At 48.3% G+C, this 25106-nt stretch overlaps 1 protein-coding gene across 2 annotated transcripts in view; it reads right to left on the bottom strand.

Moving 5' to 3' along the window:
- PTCH1 (patched 1) overlaps positions 1 to 25106 on the bottom strand; it is a 138576-nt gene that overhangs the window by 93354 nt on the left and 20116 nt on the right. The window contains exons 1-2 of one of the 2 annotated variants that reach the window (XM_073633152.1): positions 9064 to 9717; positions 2290 to 2482 (exon numbers count right to left, since the gene is read on the bottom strand). In XM_073633152.1, the coding sequence (XP_073489253.1) occupies positions 2290 to 2482; positions 9064 to 9234 (364 nt within the window). In that variant the 5' untranslated portion in view covers positions 9235 to 9717. Of the gene's footprint in view, positions 1 to 2289; positions 2483 to 9063; positions 9718 to 25106 lie in introns of those variants that run through there. The other variant, XM_073633161.1, reaches the window with a different exon arrangement.

Genomic DNA, 25106 nt, shown 5'->3' with positions numbered 1-25106 from the left:
CATTCCAGGAATGGAACTTTTTTTTTAAACCGTTAAAACGATGGGTTTAAGTCCACTTTAAAACGGTGACCAGTTATCCTGCAGAAATGTGGGAAGAAATCTAAAAGGTTAAACTTGTCCTCAGATCAGATGTGAAAAGAGTTCTTTCAAAGCAATGAGGTCACTTGTTTTGGTGACAACTTTAAAAAGTGACAGAGGCTCTAACACTACCTAAAAAAAAAAAAAAAAAAAAAAAAAAAAAAAAGGGAAAAGGGGGGGGGGGGGGGGGGGGTCTTCGTTGGATTAAAAGTGTGGAAAAGAGAATGCAAATCCTGGAACCAATTTTACCTGGCACTGGAAACGAACAAAACAATATGCATTGTAAAAGGTAATATGTCAAATCAGAATATGGCAGCTGCTATTGCAGACTTGTTTTTGGAAACTGCACGTTCCAGGCTGCCAACTGTGATCGTTAGACTTACGTCACTACTTAAGAATCATTGCCTTGGAACAAGCATATGCTTATCAGATATGTTCTAAACTAGTCTGCAGAGGCAGCTCCCATACTTCTTATTGTGACAGATTCCTAAGGCCCATTGAGATCTTTGCATGTGCATTTTTCTAGAACATCAGGCAGGTCCTCTGCCATGCATTTTGATGAGCAATTTCAATGCTTTTTTGAATTTAGAGCACACAGAGTTAATAGCTGTTAACTAAGGTTTGTTAATACATGTTGGCAAAACATCAATACATATCATAGGCACTTTGAGCCACTGCCACTGACTTCTATGGACCTCCCAACGCACTAAAACGCAGAAAACAAAACAGATATAATGATGATGGGACCCATGAGATGTGTTTTTGTGCTCCAGCAGTGTAAATAGGCCCTTAAAGTAAGGCTGGCCATAGACCGAGCAATTTTTCGCAACCACGGGTTGCAGGAAAGCAACATTACTTGATCCCCCCCCCCCCCCCCCATCAACACAGACAGTGTTGACAGGGAAATCCCTCCTGTGGAGCCATTCTATTCTCCTGGCGGGGATAGCTTTCCCCTATAACAGCTACTAGCAATAATTGCATGTAAAATCAGGCAGGCTAGTTGTACCCAAGTTGACCAGCTGATCAACTTGGATACCTTCAGCCTCCTCATACATGGTTTGAATCTCAGTCGGGTCCTGCTGAACCAGCCGAGAATTGAACAGTCTATGGCCGGCCTAAGGCAAAGCAAAACATATTTCTGCATCAAGCCACAAATTTCTCATCAATGGCAATACAGCTCTACTTGTTTTTGTGCATCTGTTACAGTAGCAAATCCAAAAAGGTATAACCTAGAACTGTTCATAGCTCAGGCATGGACACATCTCTTACATGACATTTGTGCCAAAAATACAAGTTTGCCAGAAAAGGCTATGCCCAGTAAAAAAAAAAAAAAGGGAACATGCAAACACCACATAAGCTAACCAGCACATCTATATTTATAAACACGCAAAAAACACCAGCATCCTTTTTTTGCTGGAACATAAAATTTATAATTAAAAAATAAAGAAAAAAAAAAAGAAAAAAAAGTTATAAAGTGCTTTTCTCTGGTTAAGTCAAATGTATTTTTTTTATTTCTTCCTTTAATAATAATAAAAAAAAAAAAAAAAAAAAAAAGGGAAGGAATAAAAAAAAAATACATTTGACTTAACCAGAGAGAAGCATTTTGTAACTTTACATTTATTTTTTTTTTACATTAACATTTCCATCTGTGAATACTGCAGCTGAACTTTCCCGGCTGTAGACCTTAAATCTCTAATCATCCATTCTGGTGCGCACCATTCTTCCCTTTTTTTCTTATATACCCACAGTCTTTTTTTTAACCTTGAGACATATGTTGCACACTCCCCTCCCCCTAGAAGCAAGACTTGAAAGCTGTCCAAAACAGGACCACACACACAGAACTCTACAGGTTGTAATGTGCAAGTCTTCCTGTAAGGGGCCTGCGTGCGCTCGCTCGCAAAAACCACTCGCTCAGTGACTAATATACAGCACATTAGATATGCTGTACAATGCACCACATGCTGAAGCAAATACGAACTGGAAGCAACTCCGGCAAACTCTAAAAAGACATAAACAGCAGCAAAAGCTTTCGCCACTGTCACGTACATTAAGAACACACAGGCCCGGCAATATGGACAACATGTGCGCAAATGGACACCCCACAGCGGGACAAGTCACATTTTCTACAAGATTTGAAAGGCGTTTTTCATTTTCACACAAAGCATATAATCAAACATAAGGCGGATGTGAAAAAACACGAGCACTTCTTACCTTCGACCCAAAGCTCCTCCATATTCGTCTCTAGGTTTGCTGCTCGTAATCCCACGGCAAAAGCACCAAATATCAAGAGGCCCACTACCAAAAACTTGCCGCAGTTTTTTTGTATGTAGCAACCAAGTTTAAATAATAGTCTTTGAAACACTCCTCGGAGCCACAATGGAGCTTTCCTGCCCGTAGCCTTCCCCTAGAAGAAGAAAAATAGAGGGATTTAAAATGACACAAGAGGCAAAACCTCGCCAATAAAGTCATTTCCTGCATTTTGTCAAAATACCCCCATATTACATGTCTTCAACACAGTGTTATAAACTAATGCATGGGGGAGCATTGGCTACAAACTTAGTTACTGTGTCGACAAGCAAAATAGACCACTATAGAATAGTATCCAGATTACTTGTATATACAGATCACAGAAGTGCAGTCAGACTGGGGCTGTTGGGTTTACATTAGATTCACACACAGGTCCTTCAAGGCTTCATTTCTTTAGAGGAAGCACTAGATCATCAACCTCAACTCTTTTGTATCACTCAGTAATTGTAACCATACACTAAACAATCTGATTGTACAATCCCCTTCCCCTGGCAAATCTATTGTACAGAGATGTGAAGACAGGTTTGTCTTAGTTACAAAGCTAAATGCACGCTCACTTGGCCAGGTACCAGGTCTATTCCATCTAATCCCATAGTAGCCCATGAGATGCTTCCATTCACAGCTTGGTACATAAATGCTAGTCAATTGCTTTTTTTTTTTCTTTTAAACAAACACACAGTGGCTTAATGGCTTACACCTCTCTACCTTGCAGCACTGAGGGTCCTTGGTTTAAAATGCCAACCAGAATGCTATTGGCATGGAGTTTGCATGTCCTCCCTGTGCTTGAGGGGTTTCCTGCAACACTCTGTGCTCGTAGCTTAAATGGTTACTATCTAAACTGGCTCTAGTATGGGAAATGGGGACCTTGGATTGTACATATACATCTGTGAGATAGACCTTCAGCCCTGGTTCACACTGGAGCGTTTGGACAGGTCAAATCGGCGGCAACTGCAGTCAATGGCACCGTCCTAAGCTGTGCAACGCCACATGCAGAAAACTGCACAGATATCTATGAAATTGCGGCCAAGATCGGGACAGATGTGGGAGTGAAATCGTGCGAGTTTCATTACCACAGCTCAGTGTGAACCTGGGCTCAGCTATTCTCAACCAGAAATCCGTAGGAACCTGGGATTCCTCCAGGAGGTTTCTAGGAGTAGTTTGAGCTATGGCTGGTTGACCTTGCATCTGATGGTTCCTAAACACCATCAAGGGGCATTCTTCTTACTGACCACCAACTAACAAACACTTCTTCCAGAATGACCCAACGTAAAAGACATTCTTCCCACTGGCCACCAACATAACAGACATTCTTCCCAATCAAGGTAAGGGGGCATTCTTCCCACTGGCCACCAACGTAACAGACATTCTTCCCACTGGTCACCAACGTAACAGACATACTTCCCAACCAACGTAAGGGGGCATTCTTCCCCCTAACCACCAATGGAGACATTCTTCCCACTGACCACCAACGTAAAGGGCATTCTTCCCACTGACCACCAACGTAAAGGGCATTCTTCCCACTGACCACCAACGTAAGGGGCATTCTTCCCACTGACCACCAACGTAAGGGGCATTCTTCCCACTGACCACCAACGTAAGGGGCATTCTTCCCACTGACCACCAACGTAAGGGGCATTCTTCCCACTGACCACCAACGTAAGGGGCATTCTTCCCACTGACCACCAACGTAAGGGGCATTCTTCCCACTGACCACCAACGTAAGGGGCATTCTTCCCACTGACCACCAACGTAAGGGGCATTCTTCCCACTGACCACCAACGTAAGGGGCATTCTTCCCACTGACCACCAACGTAAGGGGCATTCTTCCCACTGACCACCAACGTAAGGGGCATTCTTCCCACTGACCACCAACGTAAGGGGCATTCTTCCCACTGACCACCAACGTAAGGGGCATTCTTCCCACTGACCACCAACGTAAGGGGCATTCTTCCCACTGACCACCAACGTAAGGGGCATTCTTCCCACTGACCACCAACGTAAGGGGCATTCTTCCCACTGACCACCAACGTAAGGGGCATTCTTCCCACTGACCACCAACGTAAGGGGCATTCTTCCCACTGACCACCAACGTAAGGGGCATTCTTCCCACTGACCACCAACGTAAGGGGCATTCTTCCCACTGACCACCAACGTAAGGGGCATTCTTCCCACTGACCACCAACGTAAGGGGCATTCTTCCCACTGACCACCAACGTAAGGGGCATTCTTCCCACTGACCACCAACGTAAGGGGCATTCTTCCCACTGACCACCAACGTAAGGGGCATTCTTCCCACTGACCACCAACGTAAGGGGCATTCTTCCCACTGACCACCAACGTAAGGGGCATTCTTCCCACTGACCACCAACGTAAGGGGCATTCTTCCCACTGACCACCAACGTAAGGGGCATTCTTCCCACTGACCACCAACGTAAGGGGCATTCTTCCCACTGACCACCAACGTAAGGGGCATTCTTCCCACTGACCACCAACGTAAGGGGCATTCTTCCCACTGACCACCAACGTAAGGGGCATTCTTCCCACTGACCACCAACGTAAGGGGCATTCTTCCCACTGACCACCAACGTAAGGGGCATTCTTCCCACTGACCACCAACGTAAGGGGCATTCTTCCCACTGACCACCAACGTAAGGGGCATTCTTCCCACTGACCACCAACGTAAGGGGCATTCTTCCCACTGACCACCAACGTAAGGGGCATTCTTCCCACTGACCACCAACGTAAGGGGCATTCTTCCCACTGACCACCAACGTAAGGGGCATTCTTCCCACTGACCACCAACGTAAGGGGCATTCTTCCCACTGACCACCAACGTAAGGGGCATTCTTCCCACTGACCACCAACGTAAGGGGCATTCTTCCCACTGACCACCAACGTAAGGGGCATTCTTCCCACTGACCACCAACGTAAGGGGCATTCTTCCCACTGACCACCAACGTAAGGGGCATTCTTCCCACTGACCACCAACGTAAGGGGCATTCTTCCCACTGACCACCAACGTAAGGGGCATTCTTCCCACTGACCACCAACGTAAGGGGCATTCTTCCCACTGACCACCAACGTAAGGGGCATTCTTCCCACTGACCACCAACGTAAGGGGCATTCTTCCCACTGACCACCAACGTAAGGGGCATTCTTCCCACTGACCACCAACGTAAGGGGCATTCTTCCCACTGACCACCAACGTAAGAGACATTCTTCCCACTGACCACCAACGTAAGAGACATTGTTCCTACTGACCACCAACATAAGAGACATTCTTCCCACTGACCACCAATGAGTTCATTTTAGACAGGGTCCTCAAAGAATTTTTTCTAGGGTGCCTCTAGGGTAAAAAGATTAATAAAGGGTGCTGTAGATCGTAATTAGTTCTAGTGTAGGTATAGATGAGAGGTAGGGATCTTAGACTGCAAGCTCTATGAGCTCCCTGTCATCGCTATATAAAATAGCTGAAATAAAGAACTTATGGCATCCGTGGCATCCACTGAATACATAATTATACAGTATATAAGGAGAGGGAAGGGTGAAACCGAGCATCACACAAGCAATTAGGCTTTCTCCTCAATGTGGTGCCCGGTTTCACCCTTTCCTCTACTTCTATACGATAAATGACACCCATGCCTGTACCAGAGAACTCCTAATTAGTATAATTCTCAGCTTCTCTGAGCAGAATGATCTTCTGGGACAAGTGTTAGACACCCTGATCACCAGGTCTACAGAGATCGGAGCAGCTCAGACTCTGTAGAATAAATTCACAATGATCCTTGCCAGCAATGTAAGCGAGGGAAAAAGGCTGGAAGGATTGTGTTTACTAGGACGGTGCACATGTTGAAAATGCTGAGCAGCCCTGGACAATATCTGAACGGAAGAGGGCAGCCACATGGCTGCTCTTGTGCTCTCTAACCAGTGTGGAAGAGAATGATCCCTGAGCTAGGGATTCCTAACCACTGTGTACACATTGCCCTACACATCCCACTGTGCCTCATCTGTTTACACTTTTCAACACTTGCCCCAAGGGCCACTAAATGTAAGGGGATGTAGTGTGGGACCCCCTGTGCACGAGATCAGCTTTCTGTGATCCCTATGTACCCCTTTGTGTATGTTCAGCTCCCTGTGATCCCCTCTTGTATACAAATCAGTTCCCAACGATCCCTACATACCTCTTGTATGTGATCTGCTCCCTGTGATCCCTATGTATGCTCTGTGCAAGATCAGCAGCCTGAGATCACAGGGGGTACATACAGATCACAGGGGGCTGATCTACACAGGGGGTACACCGTATACAAGGGGGTACATACAGATCACAGGGGGCTGATCTACACAGGGGGTACACTGTATACAAGGGGGTACATACAGATCACAGGGGGCTGATCTACACCGTATACAAGGGGGTACATACAGATCACAGGGGGCTGATCTACACAGGGGGTACACCGTATACAAGGGGGTACATACAGATCACAGGGGGCTGGTCTACACAGGGGGTACACCGTATACAAGGGGGTACATACAGATCACAGGGGGCTGATCGTACACAGAGGGTACACCGTATACAAGGGGGTACATACAGATCACAGGGGGCTGATCGTACACAGAGGGTACACCGTATACAAGGGGGTACATACAGATCACAGGGGGTACACCGTATACAAGGGGGTACACCGTATACAAAGGGGCTGATCGTACACAGGGGGTACACCGTATACAAGGGGGTACATACAGATCACAGGGGGCTGATCTACACAGGGGGTACATACAGATCACAAGGGGCTGATCTACACAGGGGGTACATACAGATCACAGGGGGCTGATCTACACAGGGGGTACATACAGATCACAGGGGGCTGATCTACACAGGGGGTACATACAGATCACAGGGGGCTGATCTACACAGGGGGTACATACAGATCACAGGGGGCTGATCGTACACAGGGGGTACATACAGATCACAGGGGGCTGATCGTACACAGGGGGTACATACAGATCACAGGGGGCTGATCGTACACAGGGGGTACATACAGATCACAGGGGGCTGATCGTACACAGGGGGTACATACAGATCACAGGGGGCTGATCGTACACAGGGGGTACATACAGATCACAGGGGGCTGATCGTACACAGGGGGTACATACAGATCACAGGGGGCTGATCGTACACAGGGGGTACATACAGATCACAGGGGGCTGATCGTACACAGGGGGTACATACAGATCACAGGGGGCTGATCGTACACAGGGGGTACATACAGATCACAGGGGGCTGATCGTACACAGGGGGTACATACAGATCACAGGGGGCTGATCGTACACAGGGGGTACATACAGATCACAGGGGGCTGATCGTACACAGGGGGTACATACAGATCACAGGGGGCTGATCGTACACAGGGGGTACATACAGATCACAGGGGGCTGATCGTACACAGGGGGTACATACAGATCACAGGGGGCTGATCGTACACAGGGGGTACATACAGATCACAGGGGGCTGATCTACACAGGGGGTACACCGTATACAAGGGGGTACATACAGATCACAGGGGGCTGATCTACACCGTATACAAGGGGGTACATACAGATCACAGGGGGCTGATCTACACAGGGGGTACATACAGATCACAGGGGGCTGATCTACACAGGGGGTACATACAGATCACAGGGGGCTGATCTACACAGGGGGTACATACAGATCACAGGGGGCTGATCTACACAGGGGGTACATACAGATCACAGGGGGCTGATCTACACAGGGGGTACACCGTATACAAGGGGGTACATACAGATCACAGGGGGCTGATCTACACCGTATACAAGGGGGTACATACAGATCACAGGGGGCTGATCTACACAGGGGGTACATACAGATCACAGGGGGCTGATCTACACAGGGGGTACATACAGATCACAGGGGGCTGATCTACACAGGGGGTACATACAGATCACAGGGGGCTGATCTACACAGGGGGTACATACAGATCACAGGGGGCTGATCTACACAGGGGGTACATACAGATCACAGGGGGCTGATCTACACAGGGGGTACATACAGATCACAGGGGGCTGATCTACACAGGGGGTACATACAGATCACAGGGGGCTGATCTACACAGGGGGTACATACAGATCACAGGGGGCTGATCTACACAGGGGGTACAACGTAAACAAGGAGGTACATACAGATCACAGGGGGCTGATTGTACACAGGGGGTACATTTTATACAAGGGGGTACACAATCAACTCCCCATGATCCCCCATGCACCTCCTTGTATATTATCAGCTCCTTGTAACCCGCAAGTACCTCAGTGTATGACCAGCCTCCTGTGTATAATCAAGACCTCCCACCGTGATCTGTATGTAATTCCTGGTTATGATCAGCCCCCTGTAATCTCTATGCACCCCTTGATTGTGATCAACCACCAAATTTATGACCAGCCCTTTAGTGTACCCCCTGTTATAGTCCTCCCCTTGAGTATGACAGCCCCCTATGTCTGATCACCCCCCCAGTGATCTCATGTACACCTCTATGACACCCCCCCCCCATGCCCCTCTATGAGATCCCCCCATACCCCTCCATGGGACCCCCCAGCGTGTATGTGATCCGATGCCCCCTCCCCATCCATTGGCATATATGACAGTAGACAATGCCCGGGGATCACCTCGGAGATGTTTTGCAGGGCGAAGGTGGCATCACAGTAGCTCGGGCGCTGGAGATAGTCTCGGTCGGGCGGCCCTCCTCCTCCGTCTCCCCCGGTGGCGGGCTCGTGTCCCCTCCTTCTCCGTGTCGCCGTACTCCGGGACTCGTCATCAGGCCAGGCAGCCGAGGCCATGCTGTGTCCGCAGTGTGCGGGGAGAAGGCTCCAGGCTTAGCGGGCGCGTAGTACAGGAAGACAGGCTTCTTCTCCGTCCTCGGCTCTCTTCATGCCTCTCCGGGGGAGGGCGGCGAGTGGAGCTTAGCGCCTTCCATCCCCACATCTCGCGGTCCGGACGTCTGAGCCGCTTCCCGCATTCACCGTGTGTTTGTTTATGTGTGAGCCGGAGCCAGGAGACGAGGACGGGGGGTGAGCGCTGCCTACAACGACCACCGGCCGCTCTGATCCCTTCTCTGCCCGGGGCTCTCTCCAATCATCACCACCGGGACACGGCTCCTCCAATGCGCGGCTCCCCCAATACACGGCTCTCCAATACAAAGCTCCTCCAGTACACGGCTCTCCGATCTCCTCCGCTCTCCTGTCCGCCGTGCTTCAATAGATGAGATGGAGAGGAGGGGGAGGGAGAGGAAAACTAGCCCTCTCCATTCGGAGAAAGAGGAAAGGAGGGGCGGGGCCGTGAGGAGCCGCCCCCGGGGCTGTCAGATGGCTGCGATCCCTGCCCTCCTATTGGCTGACGGCGAGCAAAAAAAAAATACTCAACAAACATGACTATTATTAGCTGCTTAGCAACAGCTCACCAAAGTAGAGAGACCACCCAGGCAGGCCAGGCTGGTGTGTGTGTATGGCCTGGCTTCAGGGGAGCCTTAAAGGGCCCCAGCCCTGAACAGGCCGCCGAGCTGTGTGCTGGAGGAACTCATCCCTTTAAAGAGGCGCCTCGGCCCCAACGCTGAATCCGAGCCTGGGAGGTCCAGCCTCAATTCCCAGACTCCACACTCAATGACAGCGGGCCTGTGGGAGGCAACCACTCCTCTCTATCATCATCACCACACAATGCAAGAGTTCCATCCAGCCTGATCATCCAGGCATCCATTCCCAGTGCCTTCTCCCTGTACTAGTGCGGGCCCCTTCTCCCTGTACTAGTGCGGGCCCCTTCTCCCTGTACTAGTGCGGGCCCCTTCTCCCAGTACTAGTGCGGGCCCCTTCTCCTAGTACTAGTGCGGGCCCCTTCTCCCTGTACTAGTGCGGGCCCCTTCTCCCTGTACTAGTGCGGGCCCCTTCTCCCTGTACTAGTGCGGGCCCCTTCTCCCTGTACTAGTGCGGGCCCCTTCTCCCTGTACTAGTGCGGGCCCCTTCTCCCTGTACTAGTGCGGGCCCCTTCTCCCTGTACTAGTGCGGGCCCCTTCTCCCTGTACTAGTGCGGGCCCCTTCTCCCTGTACTAGTGCGGGCCCCTTCTCCCTGTACTAGTGCGGGCCCCTTCTCCTAGTACTAGTGCGGGCCCCTTCTCCCAGTACTAGTGCGGGCGCCTTCTCCTAGTACTAGTGTGGGCTCCTAGTACTAGTGCAGGCCCCTTCTCCCTGTCCTAGTGCGGGCCCTTCTCCCTGTCCTAGTGCGGGCCCCTTCTCCCTGTACTAGTGCGGGCCCCTTCTCCCTGTACTAGTGCGGGCCCCTTCTTCCTGTACTAGCGCGGGCCCCTTCTTCCTGTACTAGCGCGGGCCCCTTCTCCCTGTACTAGTGCGGGCCCCTTCTCCCTGTACTAGTGCGGGCCCCTTCTCCCTGTACTAGTGCGGGCCCCTTCTCCCTGTACTAGTGCGGGCCCCTTCTCCCTGTACTAGTGCGGGCCCCTTCTCCCTGTACTAGTGCGGGCCCCTTCTCCCTGTACTAGTGCGGGCCCCTTCTCCCTGTACTAGTGCGGGCCCCTTCTCCCTGTACTAGTGCGGGCCCCTTCTCCCTGTACTAGTGCGGGCCCCTTCTCCCTGTACTAGTGCGGGCCCCTTCTCCCTGTACTAGTGCGGGCCCCTTCTCCTAGTACTAGTGCGGGCCCCTTCTCCCAGTACTAGTGCGGGCGCCTTCTCCTAGTACTAGTGTGGGCTCCTAGTACTAGTGCAGGCCCCTTCTCCCTGTCCTAGTGCGGGCCCTTCTCCCTGTCCTAGTGCGGGCCCCTTCTCCCTGTACTAGTGCGGGCCCCTTCTCCCTGTACTAGTGCGGGCCCCTTCTTCCTGTACTAGCGCGGGCCCCTTCTTCCTGTACTAGCGCGGGCCCCTTCTCCCTGTACTAGTGCGGGCCCCTTCTCCCTGTACTAGTGCGGGCCCCTTCTCCCTGTACTAGTGCGGGCCCCTTCTCCCTGTACTAGTGCGGGCCCCTTCTCCCTGTACTAGTGCGGGCCCCTTCTCCTAGTACTAGTGCGGGCCCCTTCTCCCTGTACTAGTGCGGGCCCCTTCTCCCTGTACTAGTGCGGGCCCCTTCTCCCTGTACTAGTGCGGGCCCCTTCTCCCTGTACTAGTGCGGGCCCCTTCTCCCTGTACTAGTGCGGGCCCCTTCTCCCTGTACTAGTGCGGGCCCCTTCTCCCTGTACTAGTGCGGGCCCCTTCTCCCTGTACTAGTGCGGGCCCCTTCTCCCTGTACTAGTGCGGGCCCCTTCTCCTAGTACTAGTGCGGGCCCCTTCTCCCAGTACTAGTGCGGGCGCCTTCTCCTAGTACTAGTGTGGGCTCCTAGTACTAGTGCAGGCCCCTTCTCCCTGTCCTAGTGCGGGCCCTTCTCCCTGTCCTAGTGCGGGCCCCTTCTCCCTGTACTAGTGCGGGCCCCTTCTTCCTGTACTAGCGCGGGCCCCTTCTTCCTGTACTAGCGCGGGCCCCTTCTCCCTGTACTAGTGCGGGCCCTTCTCCCTGTCCTAGTGCGGGCCCCTTCTCCCTGTACTAGTGCGGGCCCCTTCTCCCTGTACTAGCGCGGGCCCCTTCTTCCTGTACTAGCGCGGGCCCCTTCTCCCTGTACTAGTGCGGGCCCCTTCTCCTAGTACTAGTGCGGGCCCCTTCTCCCTGTACTAGTGCGGGCCCCTTCTCCCTGTACTAGTGCGGGCCCCTTCTCCCTGTACTAGTGCGGGCCCCTTCTCCCTGTACTAGTGCGGGCCCCTTCTCCCTGTACTAGTGCGGGCCCCTTCTCCTAGTACTAGTGCGGGCTCCTAGTACTAGTGCGGGCCCCTTCTCCCTGTACTAGTGCGGGCCCCTTCTCCCTGTACTAGTGCGGGCCCCTTCTCCCTGTACTAGTGCGGGCCCCTTCTCCTAGTACTAGTGCGGGCCCCTTCTCCTAGTACTAGTGCGGGCCCCTTCTCCCTGTACTAGTGCGGGCCCCTTCTCCCTGTACTAGTGCGGGCCCCTTCTCCCTGTACTAGTGCGGGCCCCTTCTCCCTGTACTAGTGCGGGCCCCTTCTCCCTGTCCTAGTGCGGGCCCCTTCTCCCTGTCCTAGTGCGGGCCCCTTCTCCCTGTCCTAGTGCGGGCCCCTTCTCCCTGTCCTAGTGCGGGCCCCTTCTCCCTGTCCTAGTGCGGGCCCCTTCTCACCTCCAGACTACACAGGGAGAACCACACACTTCTCCCTCTGCCAGGATTCCACTGAACACATGATGGAGGTTATACACTACATTCCTCCTCTTCCTTGTCATACACACACCAACCACATCGAAACTCACATTCTTCTCCAATGATCATCCATACACATCCACTACCTACTGGCCCTGGAATCTAGTTCTTATTAAGAAAGAACTCCAGGAGAATGTATTTTTTTACTCCCATGCAGTGATGTTAACTGCTCATTTTGTCCAGGGGTGCACAGAAAGGCTATACTTACCCGATCCTCCAGAAAACAGCGCTCCCCCACATCCAGCGGTGAACTGTTCCTATCGTCCTCACATCCAGAGCTGATCTATGGGCGTGATTACCTCAGGAACAGTCCACTGCACAAGACCACCATCGTGCGGGGGGGGGGAGGTCTTGCGCTCACAGAAATCGGAGGATTAGGTAAGTATATCTCCATACAATTCCCCTAATGAAGGAAGGCCGGGATCCAACCAGATACAAGGCTATTCCTCCACCAGGGAAGGGACTTTAAATGTGCCAAGCAAGTGAGAAATCAAATAGTGTATACAAAAAACCCTCGATATAAAAACATCCATTTTATTGTATCTTGTTAAAAGATGCCATCTAGATTAAAATCAACAGTACAAAACAATCAGACACATGTACAGAGGTATAGCAAGCGTGTCACCACCAACGCGTTTCGCTACGTGTGCTTCTTCAGGATTCACGCTCTAAAGGTAGCAGCCAAGTGAAGTGTCTTAAACAATTAAAAAGACAAAATCTTATGCATAACCCTCCATCCCAGGGTAGGAACCTGTAAAGGTGCTCAGAAGCCCCACACTTACAGGCCAAGAAGATGGGATTACATATCTCAAACACTTTATATCCAGGATGACACCGTTCCAAAAGATGGATCGTTAAAAAGACTCTGGGGAGGAAAAGGCAGGAATGGACATCCAAGACAAATGTGTGGTTGAACCCACCAAACATCTGGCATACACTGTGTTTGCCTCATACACCCTCAGTGTATAAAGTCATTCACTTATGTAAATGAGTAACATACCCTTACCCAATGCGGTAAACCTTGGTGAATTGACCCCATGGTCCTCAGACCATCTCAGGAGTAAACAAGAGAGGGTGGCTACCTTCCTACATACATTGGGACTATGGAAAACAAATGTAGCCGCCTAGAAAAAAAGGAATTTGGAGGAAGCTGAGAACATTAGAAAGGACTTTTCTGCGTTAAGAATACATAAATAGAATTTTTTTGGGGGGGCTTGTTCACAGCAGAACGTGGTGCTGGAAACCCAAGTTCTGAGCATATGTCCCATTCAAAAAGCACTGGGTGATGGAACTACTGTGGGTAACAATATAATCCTAATGACACACCAAATGCAGATCACAAATGCAATGCACCAGATCACATGGTACCGCAGTACATTGCGCTTTGGTGCAATGCATCTTTTGAAAGTTTTGGTGCGATCCAGTGCAAAACAAGTGAATTGAATGAAAATTGCACCACACTGTCACACAGGAACGCAGATCATGTTCCTGCGTGATTCAGGTGTGAAGCGGTCCTTAACCGCTTCCCGCCCGGGCTATAGCAGAATGACGGCCGGGAAGTGGTTTGGCAATGCTGGCTGGGTGTCATATGACGTTCAGCAGGATAAGCCGCGATCGCGTGCCCGCAGGGGAGCACAGCGTGGAGATCGGTGGTGTGGTGTGTCAGCCGCATCTCTGATCTAGGTAAAGAGCCTCTGCCCAGCTGATCACAGTGTAAACTGGAAAAGCCGTGTATCGTGTGATTGATTATCAGTGCAGCCCCCCAAGGATGCCCACCCATGACCACCAGGTAAGCTCACTAGAGCCCACCAGGTAGGGCAATCATTGCCCATTAGCGATGGCACTCTATGCCCATCAGTGATGCCTGCCAGCGCCTCTGATCAGTGTTGCCTAGCAGTGCCATCTATCAGTGCCTCCCATCAGTGCTGCCTATATGTGCCCATTCATGATACCTATGAGTGCCCATCAGTGCCACTTATCAGTGCCCATCAGTGCTGCCAATGAGTGCGCATCAGTGCTGTCTATGAGTGTCCATCAGTGTCACCCATCAATGCTGCATATAAGTGCCACCTCATCAGTGCCGCCTATCAGTGATGCCTCATCAGTGCAGCCCCATCAGTGAAGGAGAAAACTTACTTATTTACAAAGTTTTGGAACAGAAACAAAGAAAAACTTTTTTTTTTTTTTCAAAATTTTCATTATTTTTTTATTTGTAGCACAAAAAATAAAAACCCCAGAGGTGATCAAATGCCACCAAAAGAAAGCTCAATTTGTGGGAAAAAAAATTATAAAAATTTTGTTTGGGTACAGTGTCGCATGACCGCGCAATTGTCATTCAAAGTGTGACAGCGCTGAAAGCTGAAAATTGGTCTGGGCAGGAAGGTGTATAAGTGCCCTGTATTGAAGTGGTTACAGCAGAGTTTAATGTCACTTTGGGGCAAGATTCTCTGCAGGTGGGGAACACACACAAAGTCACCCACACCACAAGGAAACACACTGCACTTTAGCAGACACGGGGGTTACTATTAAATCTTAATGGCACGCCCATGTATCATGAACCACGGTGCAGATTTGCGCGTGCTAAACCACATGGTGCTGCAGCGCTATGTAATAATTCAGTGTGGCACAATTTCAAAAAATGATCAGGAGCTTCTTTTGCCACGTACCTCCTGGATAGGGCAGTCCATTGAAATGAATGGACCGCTCTACCTGTGACATGCGCACACGAACGCGCATGCAAAGATATGAATGGAGCACAAAGCTGAACTCCAGGCAGGTATAAAAGACAAAAAGTAATACAGTTCTGTTATTAATAATACATCATTAAATGTTTTTTATAAGTGATAGCAGTGTAAGTACAAGATTGTGACTTAGTATCAGCCTCTTGCAGTCCCTGTACAGGAGTGTGAGAAGAAGAAGCAGCGGTACAATTAGCTAAACAGTTCAGTACTGACGAGATATGCTGATAGGAGGGCACAGCAGAGTGACAGAAAGATGAGCTTATCACTGTGCTGCTTCTCCATTCAATGTCCAGTCATAGGCTGGGGCGGGTCAAGGATGACACAGGCTCAGAGGACGTGGGCTGAATGAGGCTGACCACCAGACTGAAGAAGAAAAAAGTACTGCAGAGGAAATATTTGGACAGATGTTGAATTTGTACTGACATGAGGCATTCTGAAAGGATGGAGAGACCAGAGTGACAGAAAGATTAGCTCATCACCACGCTGCTTCTCATTTCACTGTCCAGTTATAGGTTGGGGCGGGTTAAGGATGACATGGGCTCAGAAGAAGTAGGTTGAATAATGCTGACCACCAGACAGGCAGAAAATTGGACTGCAGAAGAAATATTTGGATGGATGCTGAATTCTCCGACAAAAGCTGATTTTGTTATTTTATCTGTTAATGGGCTTTTTTAATTTATCTTATCTGCTTTAAAGAGGAGTTCCACCCGAGGCCCAGTCAAAAAAAAAAAAAAAATAATTAAAAGTCAGCAGGTACAAATACTGCAGCTGCTGACTTTTAATTGGACACTTACCTGTCCCAGGGTCCAGCGATGCGGGGGATCGAAGCCCCGCTCGTCTCCCCCTCCGTTCAGCGGTGCCGGCATTGCAACTGTGGGCGCCGGGCTGTGGCTTCACAGCCTGGCACCCACTGCGCATGTGCGAGCGGCGCCTGAGCGCCGTGATTGGCCACTCAGTCACCTGGGACCTGTAATGGGTCCCAGATGATTGACAGGAGGAAGGGAGCAGAGCTGAGCCCTTCCTGTGCCGAGGGGGAAGTAATGTCACCAGCCCAGGCACTGGAAGAGGCAGACCCCTCTTCCCCCTAGCAACAGGCATTTAGCGGTAAGTAAAAAAAAAAAATATCCAAATTTTTTTTGTATTTTTTTTTTAGGATTTTTCATGTAGTTTTTTTTTTTTTGATGATGACATCAGCGGAAGCCAGAGTATGGAGGAGAAGAGGATGCAGGAACTGGTCTATCAGCATTGAAGAGCCTGCGGGAGCGGATGATCGGATAACTAAAATGCTTTTCCCATTTGAGCTCTCCAGGGGTACACAGCAGGACTGTCCTCTCTCTCCGGCCCTTTTTGCCATTGCCATGGAACCAGTGGCTGAGGCATTACGTGTCTCGCCACACATTAAAGGATTACGGGGGGCCTTGTACACAGATGACCTCCTCCTTTTCCTAAACGATGCTGGCTCCTCTCTGCGAGGGGCGTTGTTGGTCCTAGATGACTTCTCGGAAGTGATGGGGCTTAGGGCTAATTGGTCAAAGTCGCAATTGCTTGCAATTGATGCTGATGCTAAAAGAGAGGCTTCGGCTGCTCTTTAGCTACAATGGATGGACGAATTTACTATTTAGGGGTACGTATCTCGAGAGATGTGGCTGACTTTATTCCACTGAACTTGTCCCCAGTAGTCACCTCAGTCAGAGCTAAGCTGAAAGCATGGGAGAATCTTCCTCTGTCCCTGCTGGGTCATAATAACCTCATCAAAATGAAAATCCTTCCCAAGTTTACATATTTGTAAAATTTTCTCCTCCTTTCGTTGGGGCCCACGACCTTCCTGTTTCAAGTTAACCACTCTAATGCGACCTTGTTCGCAGGGGAGCTTGGCATTCCCGGACTGCCACAAATATTTCATTGCTGCCACTGTGCCATCAAACACTGCCACTGTGCCATCAATTGCAGCCACTGTGCCCTCAAATGCTGCCACTGTGCCATCAAACACTGCCACTGTGCCATCAATTGCAGCCACTGTGCCCATAAAACGCTGCCACTGTGCCAATCAAACACTGCCACTGTGCCCTCAAACGCTGCCACTGTGCCCTTAAATGCTACCAGTGTGCCCATTAAATGCTGCCAGTGTGCCCTTGAATGCCCCCAGTGTGACCCCCGCCTGCTCGTTGTCTGCCCGGCACTTAGCCTGTCTTGGTGGGGCAGCGGGTGACGGCAACGAGCGGGGTCCTTCGTGCTTCTCCTGCCATCCTCATCTCCCGTCCTCTCCTCCTGATAGGCATCCATTAGCGGCTCCTGTCATTTCAGCCAATTAGGTGACAGGTAACAGACCCGAGCACCTGATTGGCGGAGAGGCGGTTTAGTGTTAGCAAAGCAAATAAATATTTGCTTTGCTAACACACAGCTGAGTGACCTGCGAGCGCCCAGCATAGCACTCGCAGGTCACCTTTTTTGACGCCTATTAGAGCCTATGGCTCTAATCCAGGTAATTCAAAAACACCCCCCGCCGCTGTAGTTCAGGCGCCCTGCACCCAAAAAGGGGCCGGTCGCCTGAATAGGGGGTGGCAGCGGCAGCCATAGATAGATTCATGCAATACATGAATCTATCTATTGGTGATAGAGGGGGTGGCAGGAGAGAGGGGGCTGTGCCCGTGCGCCACTGGACCTGACCCCCTCCATGAGTACCACCCTTAGGGCATGGAGGGATGGCCTGGCTTGTGAAAAGTACCCTCTGGCTATGGTATCCCCAAACACCCCCCTTTGGAACAATCCCTACTTACAGCACATTTTCGAAATTCCGAACCCTGTGATATGGGCCAAGTGCCGTATTAAAATACTCTCAGACATTACCTCAGACCTCTCAATCTTCTCTTTTGATCACTTAATGTCTCAACATAATGTCTCACCCTCACACTTATTCAGATATCTGCAGTTGTCCCATGCTTGGGACAACATCAGGGGAGAGGCAGCTGGTGCAATCTGACCTGGAACGGAGTTTGCGCTTTGACTGTACAGAGAAACCCACCTCCGTGCTATATGCACATTTCTGAGTCTCGTCTCCTGATTAAACCAGGCTTCATCAGCAATGGGGCCGGGATGTTCTGGAGCTGGACTCCGAGGATTGGGAGGATGTGTGGGACGTCCCATTTAAGGTACTTGTTTCCTTGATAGACCGCCTCATTCAATACAAGATTGTCCATAGGGCATACCTCACTCCCACTTGGGTGCACAGGATGAGGTCTTCTCTCTCCCCAGAGTGCTGGCGCTGTGACCATGACCCCAGGGGCTACATTCACATCTTCTGGTCCTGCCCAGTCCAAGCACATCCAAGGTAATGAAAAGGGTTGTCAGTGCTAGATCCAGTTGTGTCCCAAGCAGGGCCAGGCCAAGGGGTAGGCAGAAGAGCCAGCTGCCTTGGGTGCTTCAGCAGGAGGGGGCACAAAAAGGGAAGGACCTGCAACCTATGCTGATGAAGTCATTCAAAGCTAATGTAGAGGGAGAGGGTTGCACTTTGTCCTTTTTTCCTTGAGTACCTTGAGTACTAAAGGACCCCCCCAATCACCTTCCAGTGTAGGAAAGAAAAGAGTATAGGCAGTCTAGGGGCCCAATACATGCAGCTCCGCTCAAAATGAACATATTGGTTGCTGCCATCAGATCCCTAATAGGTTACAGTTGGCTAAGGCACTATACTTTTTGCATTACTGGACAAACCTGATAGTGATAAAAGACCATTACAAAGTTTCCTTCTCTACATGGCATTTGCTGCTGAAAACAGAAATCACGTCACTAAATTACCCATTAGAACTGATTTCTGAAACTAATGTAGCAAAGAAAACTGGAGGTGGCTGAGCATTCCAGAAAGTGTACAGCTGTACAGGAGCAGTGTATGGAGATGTGCTTTACAGAGTCTAGCGCCCTCTATGGGCACACTGATGTCATTACTCTGCACTCACACACTAGGTTGGGGGGCTAACTAGAACAATTCCTGATCCTTGTTCCTTGAAATCTTTGTTTCATTTTCAAACCCTGGACTGTAGAAATGACAGTTGGAAAAAAAATTAGTTTCAACAAACTTCAAGCACAAAGTGCCTGTAATCTTATTAGTTCATTGGTACAGACACAACTGACTACTACTGTTTGTTCACAGCAACAGTCACTTTTTTCTGTATAAACCTTTGGAAAAAGAACCTTTTCTAAGCAGTGCTGCTTTTACCAGAAGAAGGGGGTTGATCTATCAAAAGTGCGATTATGCAAAAGCATCAAATATAGTACCCTATGAGCATAAAAAAAATTCCTTTTATACATAAACCCCTTTATGAGCCAAGACCACTTCTAAACACATAGGTGAACAGAACGCTTCCTTAGGTATGATATCTTAGGCCCCATTCACACCAGTGTGTTTTAGGTGTTACAAAAAAAATGCTTGCTGCAACTATGATGCACACACTTTATATAGAATTCAATGATCATGCATTTAAAACACACCTCAAACACATCACACAAGTGTGAGGTGGGCCCTAAAGTGAATCTGTGCAAAGTGTGTCAGCAGTATTAGTTAAAGTGGTTGTAAACCTCAGACATGAAATACCGTATGTACAAAGCATATCCCTCTATAGTGTGTACTTGTCTCAATTAGGAGCACTACGTGTCATTTCCGCCTGCTGCTTTGTTCCTCTGCTATCAGCATGAATCTCTTCTAAGTTTTCCTGGCACCAAGAGAAAAATGGTGACGGGGGGAGGACCTCCAGCAGATTGACAGCCTAATAGCAGGAATACATAATAAGAATTTCGGCTGAAAAATTCCGTTCTGCGAACGGTCGGCCGATTTTCTATTCGTTGATGCACAAGTAATTCCCGATATCGATACTGTGAACGATAAAGTTTGATTGAAAAAATGGAAAAATTGTGTCGTATCGTTTGACAAGGAATGATATTCTATTAGTTGGTGTTACGGTCGTCTGTAAAAAATCCCTCAAACATTAGCACGCAGAACGGAAATAGTCGACGACCCGGAAGCAGTGTACAAGAATGATGAAAAAAAAACCTTTAACAATTCTCGTATCGTGTATTATTTTTTAAATTATTATAATTGCATGTAGTGTGTGTGTGTGTGTGTGTGTGTATATATATATATATATATATATTTATATATATTACCGTATATATACAGATAGAGAGAGTGTATTCTTTCAATGTGAAATTCTTTCAGTTTCAACGGATTGTGTAGGAACTTTTGTGCTGGGCGGAAAGGTGTGGCTACAAGCTCACACGCACACTACATCACTTCCACTTGTGCGTGACACATCAACACTACGTATTAAATCGATTGCCCTTTTAACAATTATTTTCGATGGGTTAATGTTGGCAATGATTTTGACCAATGAACGCCGTTTCGTTGGTCGGCTGTCGACGGATCGGCCGATTTTCTAACCGTGTATTCCGGCTATTAGCTCTGTTCCTGTGTGCTGTGTGAAGGTGGTGTGTCTCTTCCTTCCAATCAGCTCTCAGAGCTCTCTTCACTGAGTTCTGCAGAGTGTAATTTGAGCTCTCCGCCCCCTTTTTTTTTTAAACTCTCAGACAAGCTTTCTAAATTCTGCACTTTGAACAGATGTAGAGAAGAGATGGCTACAGATAAACAGGTACAACTTATGTAGGATAAGTTATTTCATCCCCCTGTGTTTCGCTTAGGGCCAGTCACTTCACTGGGTATATGTAAGGGTTTTTAAAGTGGTTGTAAACCCTTTACAACCACTTTAACCTACAGGTAATCCTAGATTAAGGCTTACCTGTAGATGATTGAAAAATCTCCCAGACCTGCACGGTCTAGGAGATATTTGCAGATCGCTGTTGGGCGATTTCTTCTGCGCATGCACCGGAGCTGTGCCGTTTCTAGCTCGGGTCATGCCGTTAAAGGCGGCTCCCACTCCCACAGAGCCGGAGTTCGCTGCCCCCGGAAGGAAGAGGGCTGAAGAATGGACACTCGCTACTAGGGAGGAAGACTGGGACATCGCAGGCTTCTGCAGATAAGTGTCACATAATGGGCTACTATGCAATGCATAGTAGCCCATTATGCTTTACCTTTGCAGGGAAACAAAGAGGAAGTAACACCCATCAGGGTTTATTTCCTCTTTAACCACTTCTAGTGCAAATGCCATGAGGTGCTTGCATTTATCTTTGAAGAAATACCTGTGTGCCTAGGGAACATCATGAATCCTAGGCCCAGGCTGCACATCGGGCATTGATGTTTATTAAATTTGGTACTAAATCACACCTATCATGGCACACCCCATTTAACAGTGCAATGCCAAACGGAGGGCTCCTTCGCGCATGCGCTTCTTTCTAAGGTAATAATGAGCTAGTATGCAGCTCATACTAGCTCATTATGCCTTTGCCTTACAGGTTTTTGTTTTTTTGTTTTTGGGGCATACAACCGCTTTAACAGAATCTGCTGGTGGCCAACACAACAGCCAGGCTTTGTAGGAACAGCACGGGACCGATCAGTTATGTTACTACAGAGAAGATTAGACATTTTGGCATTTCTACTAGTAGCAATGACGTTTTGTGTGCCAGGGACTTGCTCTCTACAAATAAAATTGCTGGTGGATTATGTGCATTTACTCCACAAAAATGCATTGAGAAAATGATTGGCCTCATCGGGAATACTTTCTTTCACACAGTAGAAGACATTGATAAATTAGTTTCCATTTGTCTACCACTCTCATTCAAAAGAGTCAAAGAAATGTGAAAAGGATGCTTCATAAGCCACGAGGCTGACCTTAAAAAACTTCCAGGTTCCTGGGAATAGGCAGAGCCAACTTTCCACAGTGAGACGCTGCTCTCGCTGTACTTTCAACAAGCCTTGGCTTTGTGGATAGCTGCCTAGCATTGAGTTGTGAGACGCCTGATCAGCGAAGGGGTTAACAGGAGCACCGTGTGTGTCCATTGAGAAAAAAAAATGAAGCGAAGGAGAGCGAGTAGAGGCATGGCAGAGGGGGCGGGGTCTGAAGGACTGGGCGGGCCCGACGGGGCTCGACTTCAAATCCTAATGGACTCTAAAGAAGGCATTCTTTCCTAGACTGCCTCTTGCTGTTTACTGTAGAAGATTAAAAGTACAGTGGGTGGTTCTATTAGGCCTCATTCACACGGCTATAAAAATGTTACTGATGTTATGACATGTGTGTTTTCTAGGAGAAACGTTTCCTGCGTAATGATCAGTAAAGTACTTGTGCATACCTCCCAACATTTTGAGATGGGAATGAGGGACACCTACTAGAAAATGTATGCAGGCATAGGACACGCCCCCTGCCCCCTTAAAGGAGACTTAAATAAAACAAAAAAAAAAAGGTTAATTAAATCCTCATGGACTTTTTTTTTACCACTACTATTACTTTATATTGGCTTTTAAAATGTACAAATGCAGCAATTTAGAATTTGGATGAAAGGTTTAGCACTGGGAAACACTTTTTGAAAGATAAAAGTGCATTTTATATACAACTATATAGATCAGTCCAAAATGAGGGACAAATGAGGAGGAATGAGGGACAGAGGGACATTGCTCCAAATCAGGGACAGTTGGGAGCTGTGCTTGAGTATAGATGCCTTTAAGTGCGTAAAGATGTGTATGCATATATAATTCGTTTCATTACAGTTTTGTTTCCCTTTGTTTAGATTTAATTTACGCACTTACAAACGCGTATATATGCATTTACAGGATAAGTGTAAACGCGTAAAGTGCATGTGTTTACACACAGATTTTTGGATTCTGTGTTACAGATCTGAAAGCAGCTCATGTTTTCACATCTCTGTGAATGGCTCCACTGAAAACAATGCAGCTGCATCTAGATCCATAATAAAAAAAAAAAAAAAAAGCACTTGTACATACGTCCCAACATTTTAAGATGGAAATGAGGGATACCTATTAGCAAACTTGTGTAGGCATAGGACACGCCTCCTGTCACACCCCCTTGAAGGAGAATTAACCAAAAAAAAGGTTAATTACTGTAAAGCCACGCAGGCTTTTTTTTTTTTACTACTACTATTTTCAAATTTACAAATGCAACAATTTTGAATTTGTATGAAAGGTTTAGCACTGGGAAACACTTTTTGAAAGATAAAAAGTGCATTTTAAATACAACTATATAGATCAGACCAAAATGATGGAGGAATGAGGGACAGAGGGACATTGCTCCAAATCAGGGACGGTCCCTCCAAATCAGGGACAGTTGGGAGCTATGCTTATATATGAGTTTTTTACGGCCATGTGGATGAAGCTTTAGAGATTCCCCCATTCTAATAATCTATACCAAGTCCCTATGGTGAATAACAAATACTGTATGGGGCTGATTTACTAGACTAGAGACTGTTAACAAAATGACTGTTCACTGAGCTTAACCACTTCAGCCCCGGAAGGATTTACCCCCTTAAAGTGTTACTAAACCCATTAATATGAAAATAGTTCATCCCCCCCCCACAGTGCCCACAGCTTATAAATCTTCTTTTTACATTAAAATACTGCCACTATATACCTTTTTGGCTGATCTGTACACCACAGTTACATCATAAACTGCACAGTTTCTCCAATGCTGAGAGTTCAGGAAGGAGGAGATTTCCACTACAGCCTGTATACACGCCCACATGTGTGATGTCAATATCATGTGACCTGGCTAGCTCTGAGAACAAGTAAATGTTCTCTCCAGCATAAAAGACACAGCTGAGCATGTGCAGGTGCAGGTCGGCTACTCTGCCTGTGTTAGCTGGCCTTCCCCAGATAGACAGTGCAGGAGGGGGAGGATCTGTGCATACAGGATAAAACAGCCTTTTTACACAATGCAGAGGATTAACCCCTTAAGTTCCACAGTGAGTATAACAAGCATGCTATGCTGCATATACAGACTGATTTTACTGTTGTGGGTTTAGTAACACTTTATTAACCAGGCCATTTTTAGTGATACAGCACTGTGATACTTTAATTGACAATGGCGCGGTCGTGCGATGCTGTACACCAAAAAAATGCACTATAAGCAAAAAAAGAGCAACAATTTTGAAAAAAAAAACAAACAATATTTTTAACTCTTTGCTATAATACATACCCAATAATCTTCATCAGTTTAGGCCAATATGTATTCTTCTACATATTTTTGGTAAAAAATTGCAATAACTGGATATTGATTGGTTTGCACAAAAGTTATAGCGTTTACAAAATAGGGGATAGATTTATGGCATTTTTATTATTATTAATTTTTTTTTACTAGTAATGGCGGTGACCAGCGATTTTTTAGCAGGAATGCGACATTGCGGCATACAGATTTTGACAATTTTTTGGGACCAGTGACATTTTTAGAGTGATCAGAGCTTAAAATATCCACTGATCACTGTATAAATGACACTGGCAGGGAAGGGGTTAACACTAGGGGGCGATCAAAGGGTTAAGTGTGTCCTAGGGAGGTGTTTCTTACTGTGGGGGGAGTGGACTAACTGGGAGTACAGAGAGATCGCTGTTCCTGGGAACAGACAATCTCACTGTACTCTCCTGTAAGAATGGGGATCTGCTTTGTTTACACTGGCAGATCCCCATTCTGCCTCTCTGAGGAGCGATCGCGGGTGGCCGGCGGAGATCGCGGTCGCCGGACCTGCACATCAGCTCCCCCACGCGCGGCCATAGTGTCTCGTGCATGAAATG

Source organism: Aquarana catesbeiana, linkage group LG01 (assembly GCF_042186555.1).
Source record: "Aquarana catesbeiana isolate 2022-GZ linkage group LG01, ASM4218655v1, whole genome shotgun sequence".
Taxonomy (NCBI): Eukaryota; Metazoa; Chordata; class Amphibia; order Anura; family Ranidae; genus Aquarana; species Aquarana catesbeiana.
This window is presented reverse-complemented; position numbering and strand designations above follow the sequence as displayed.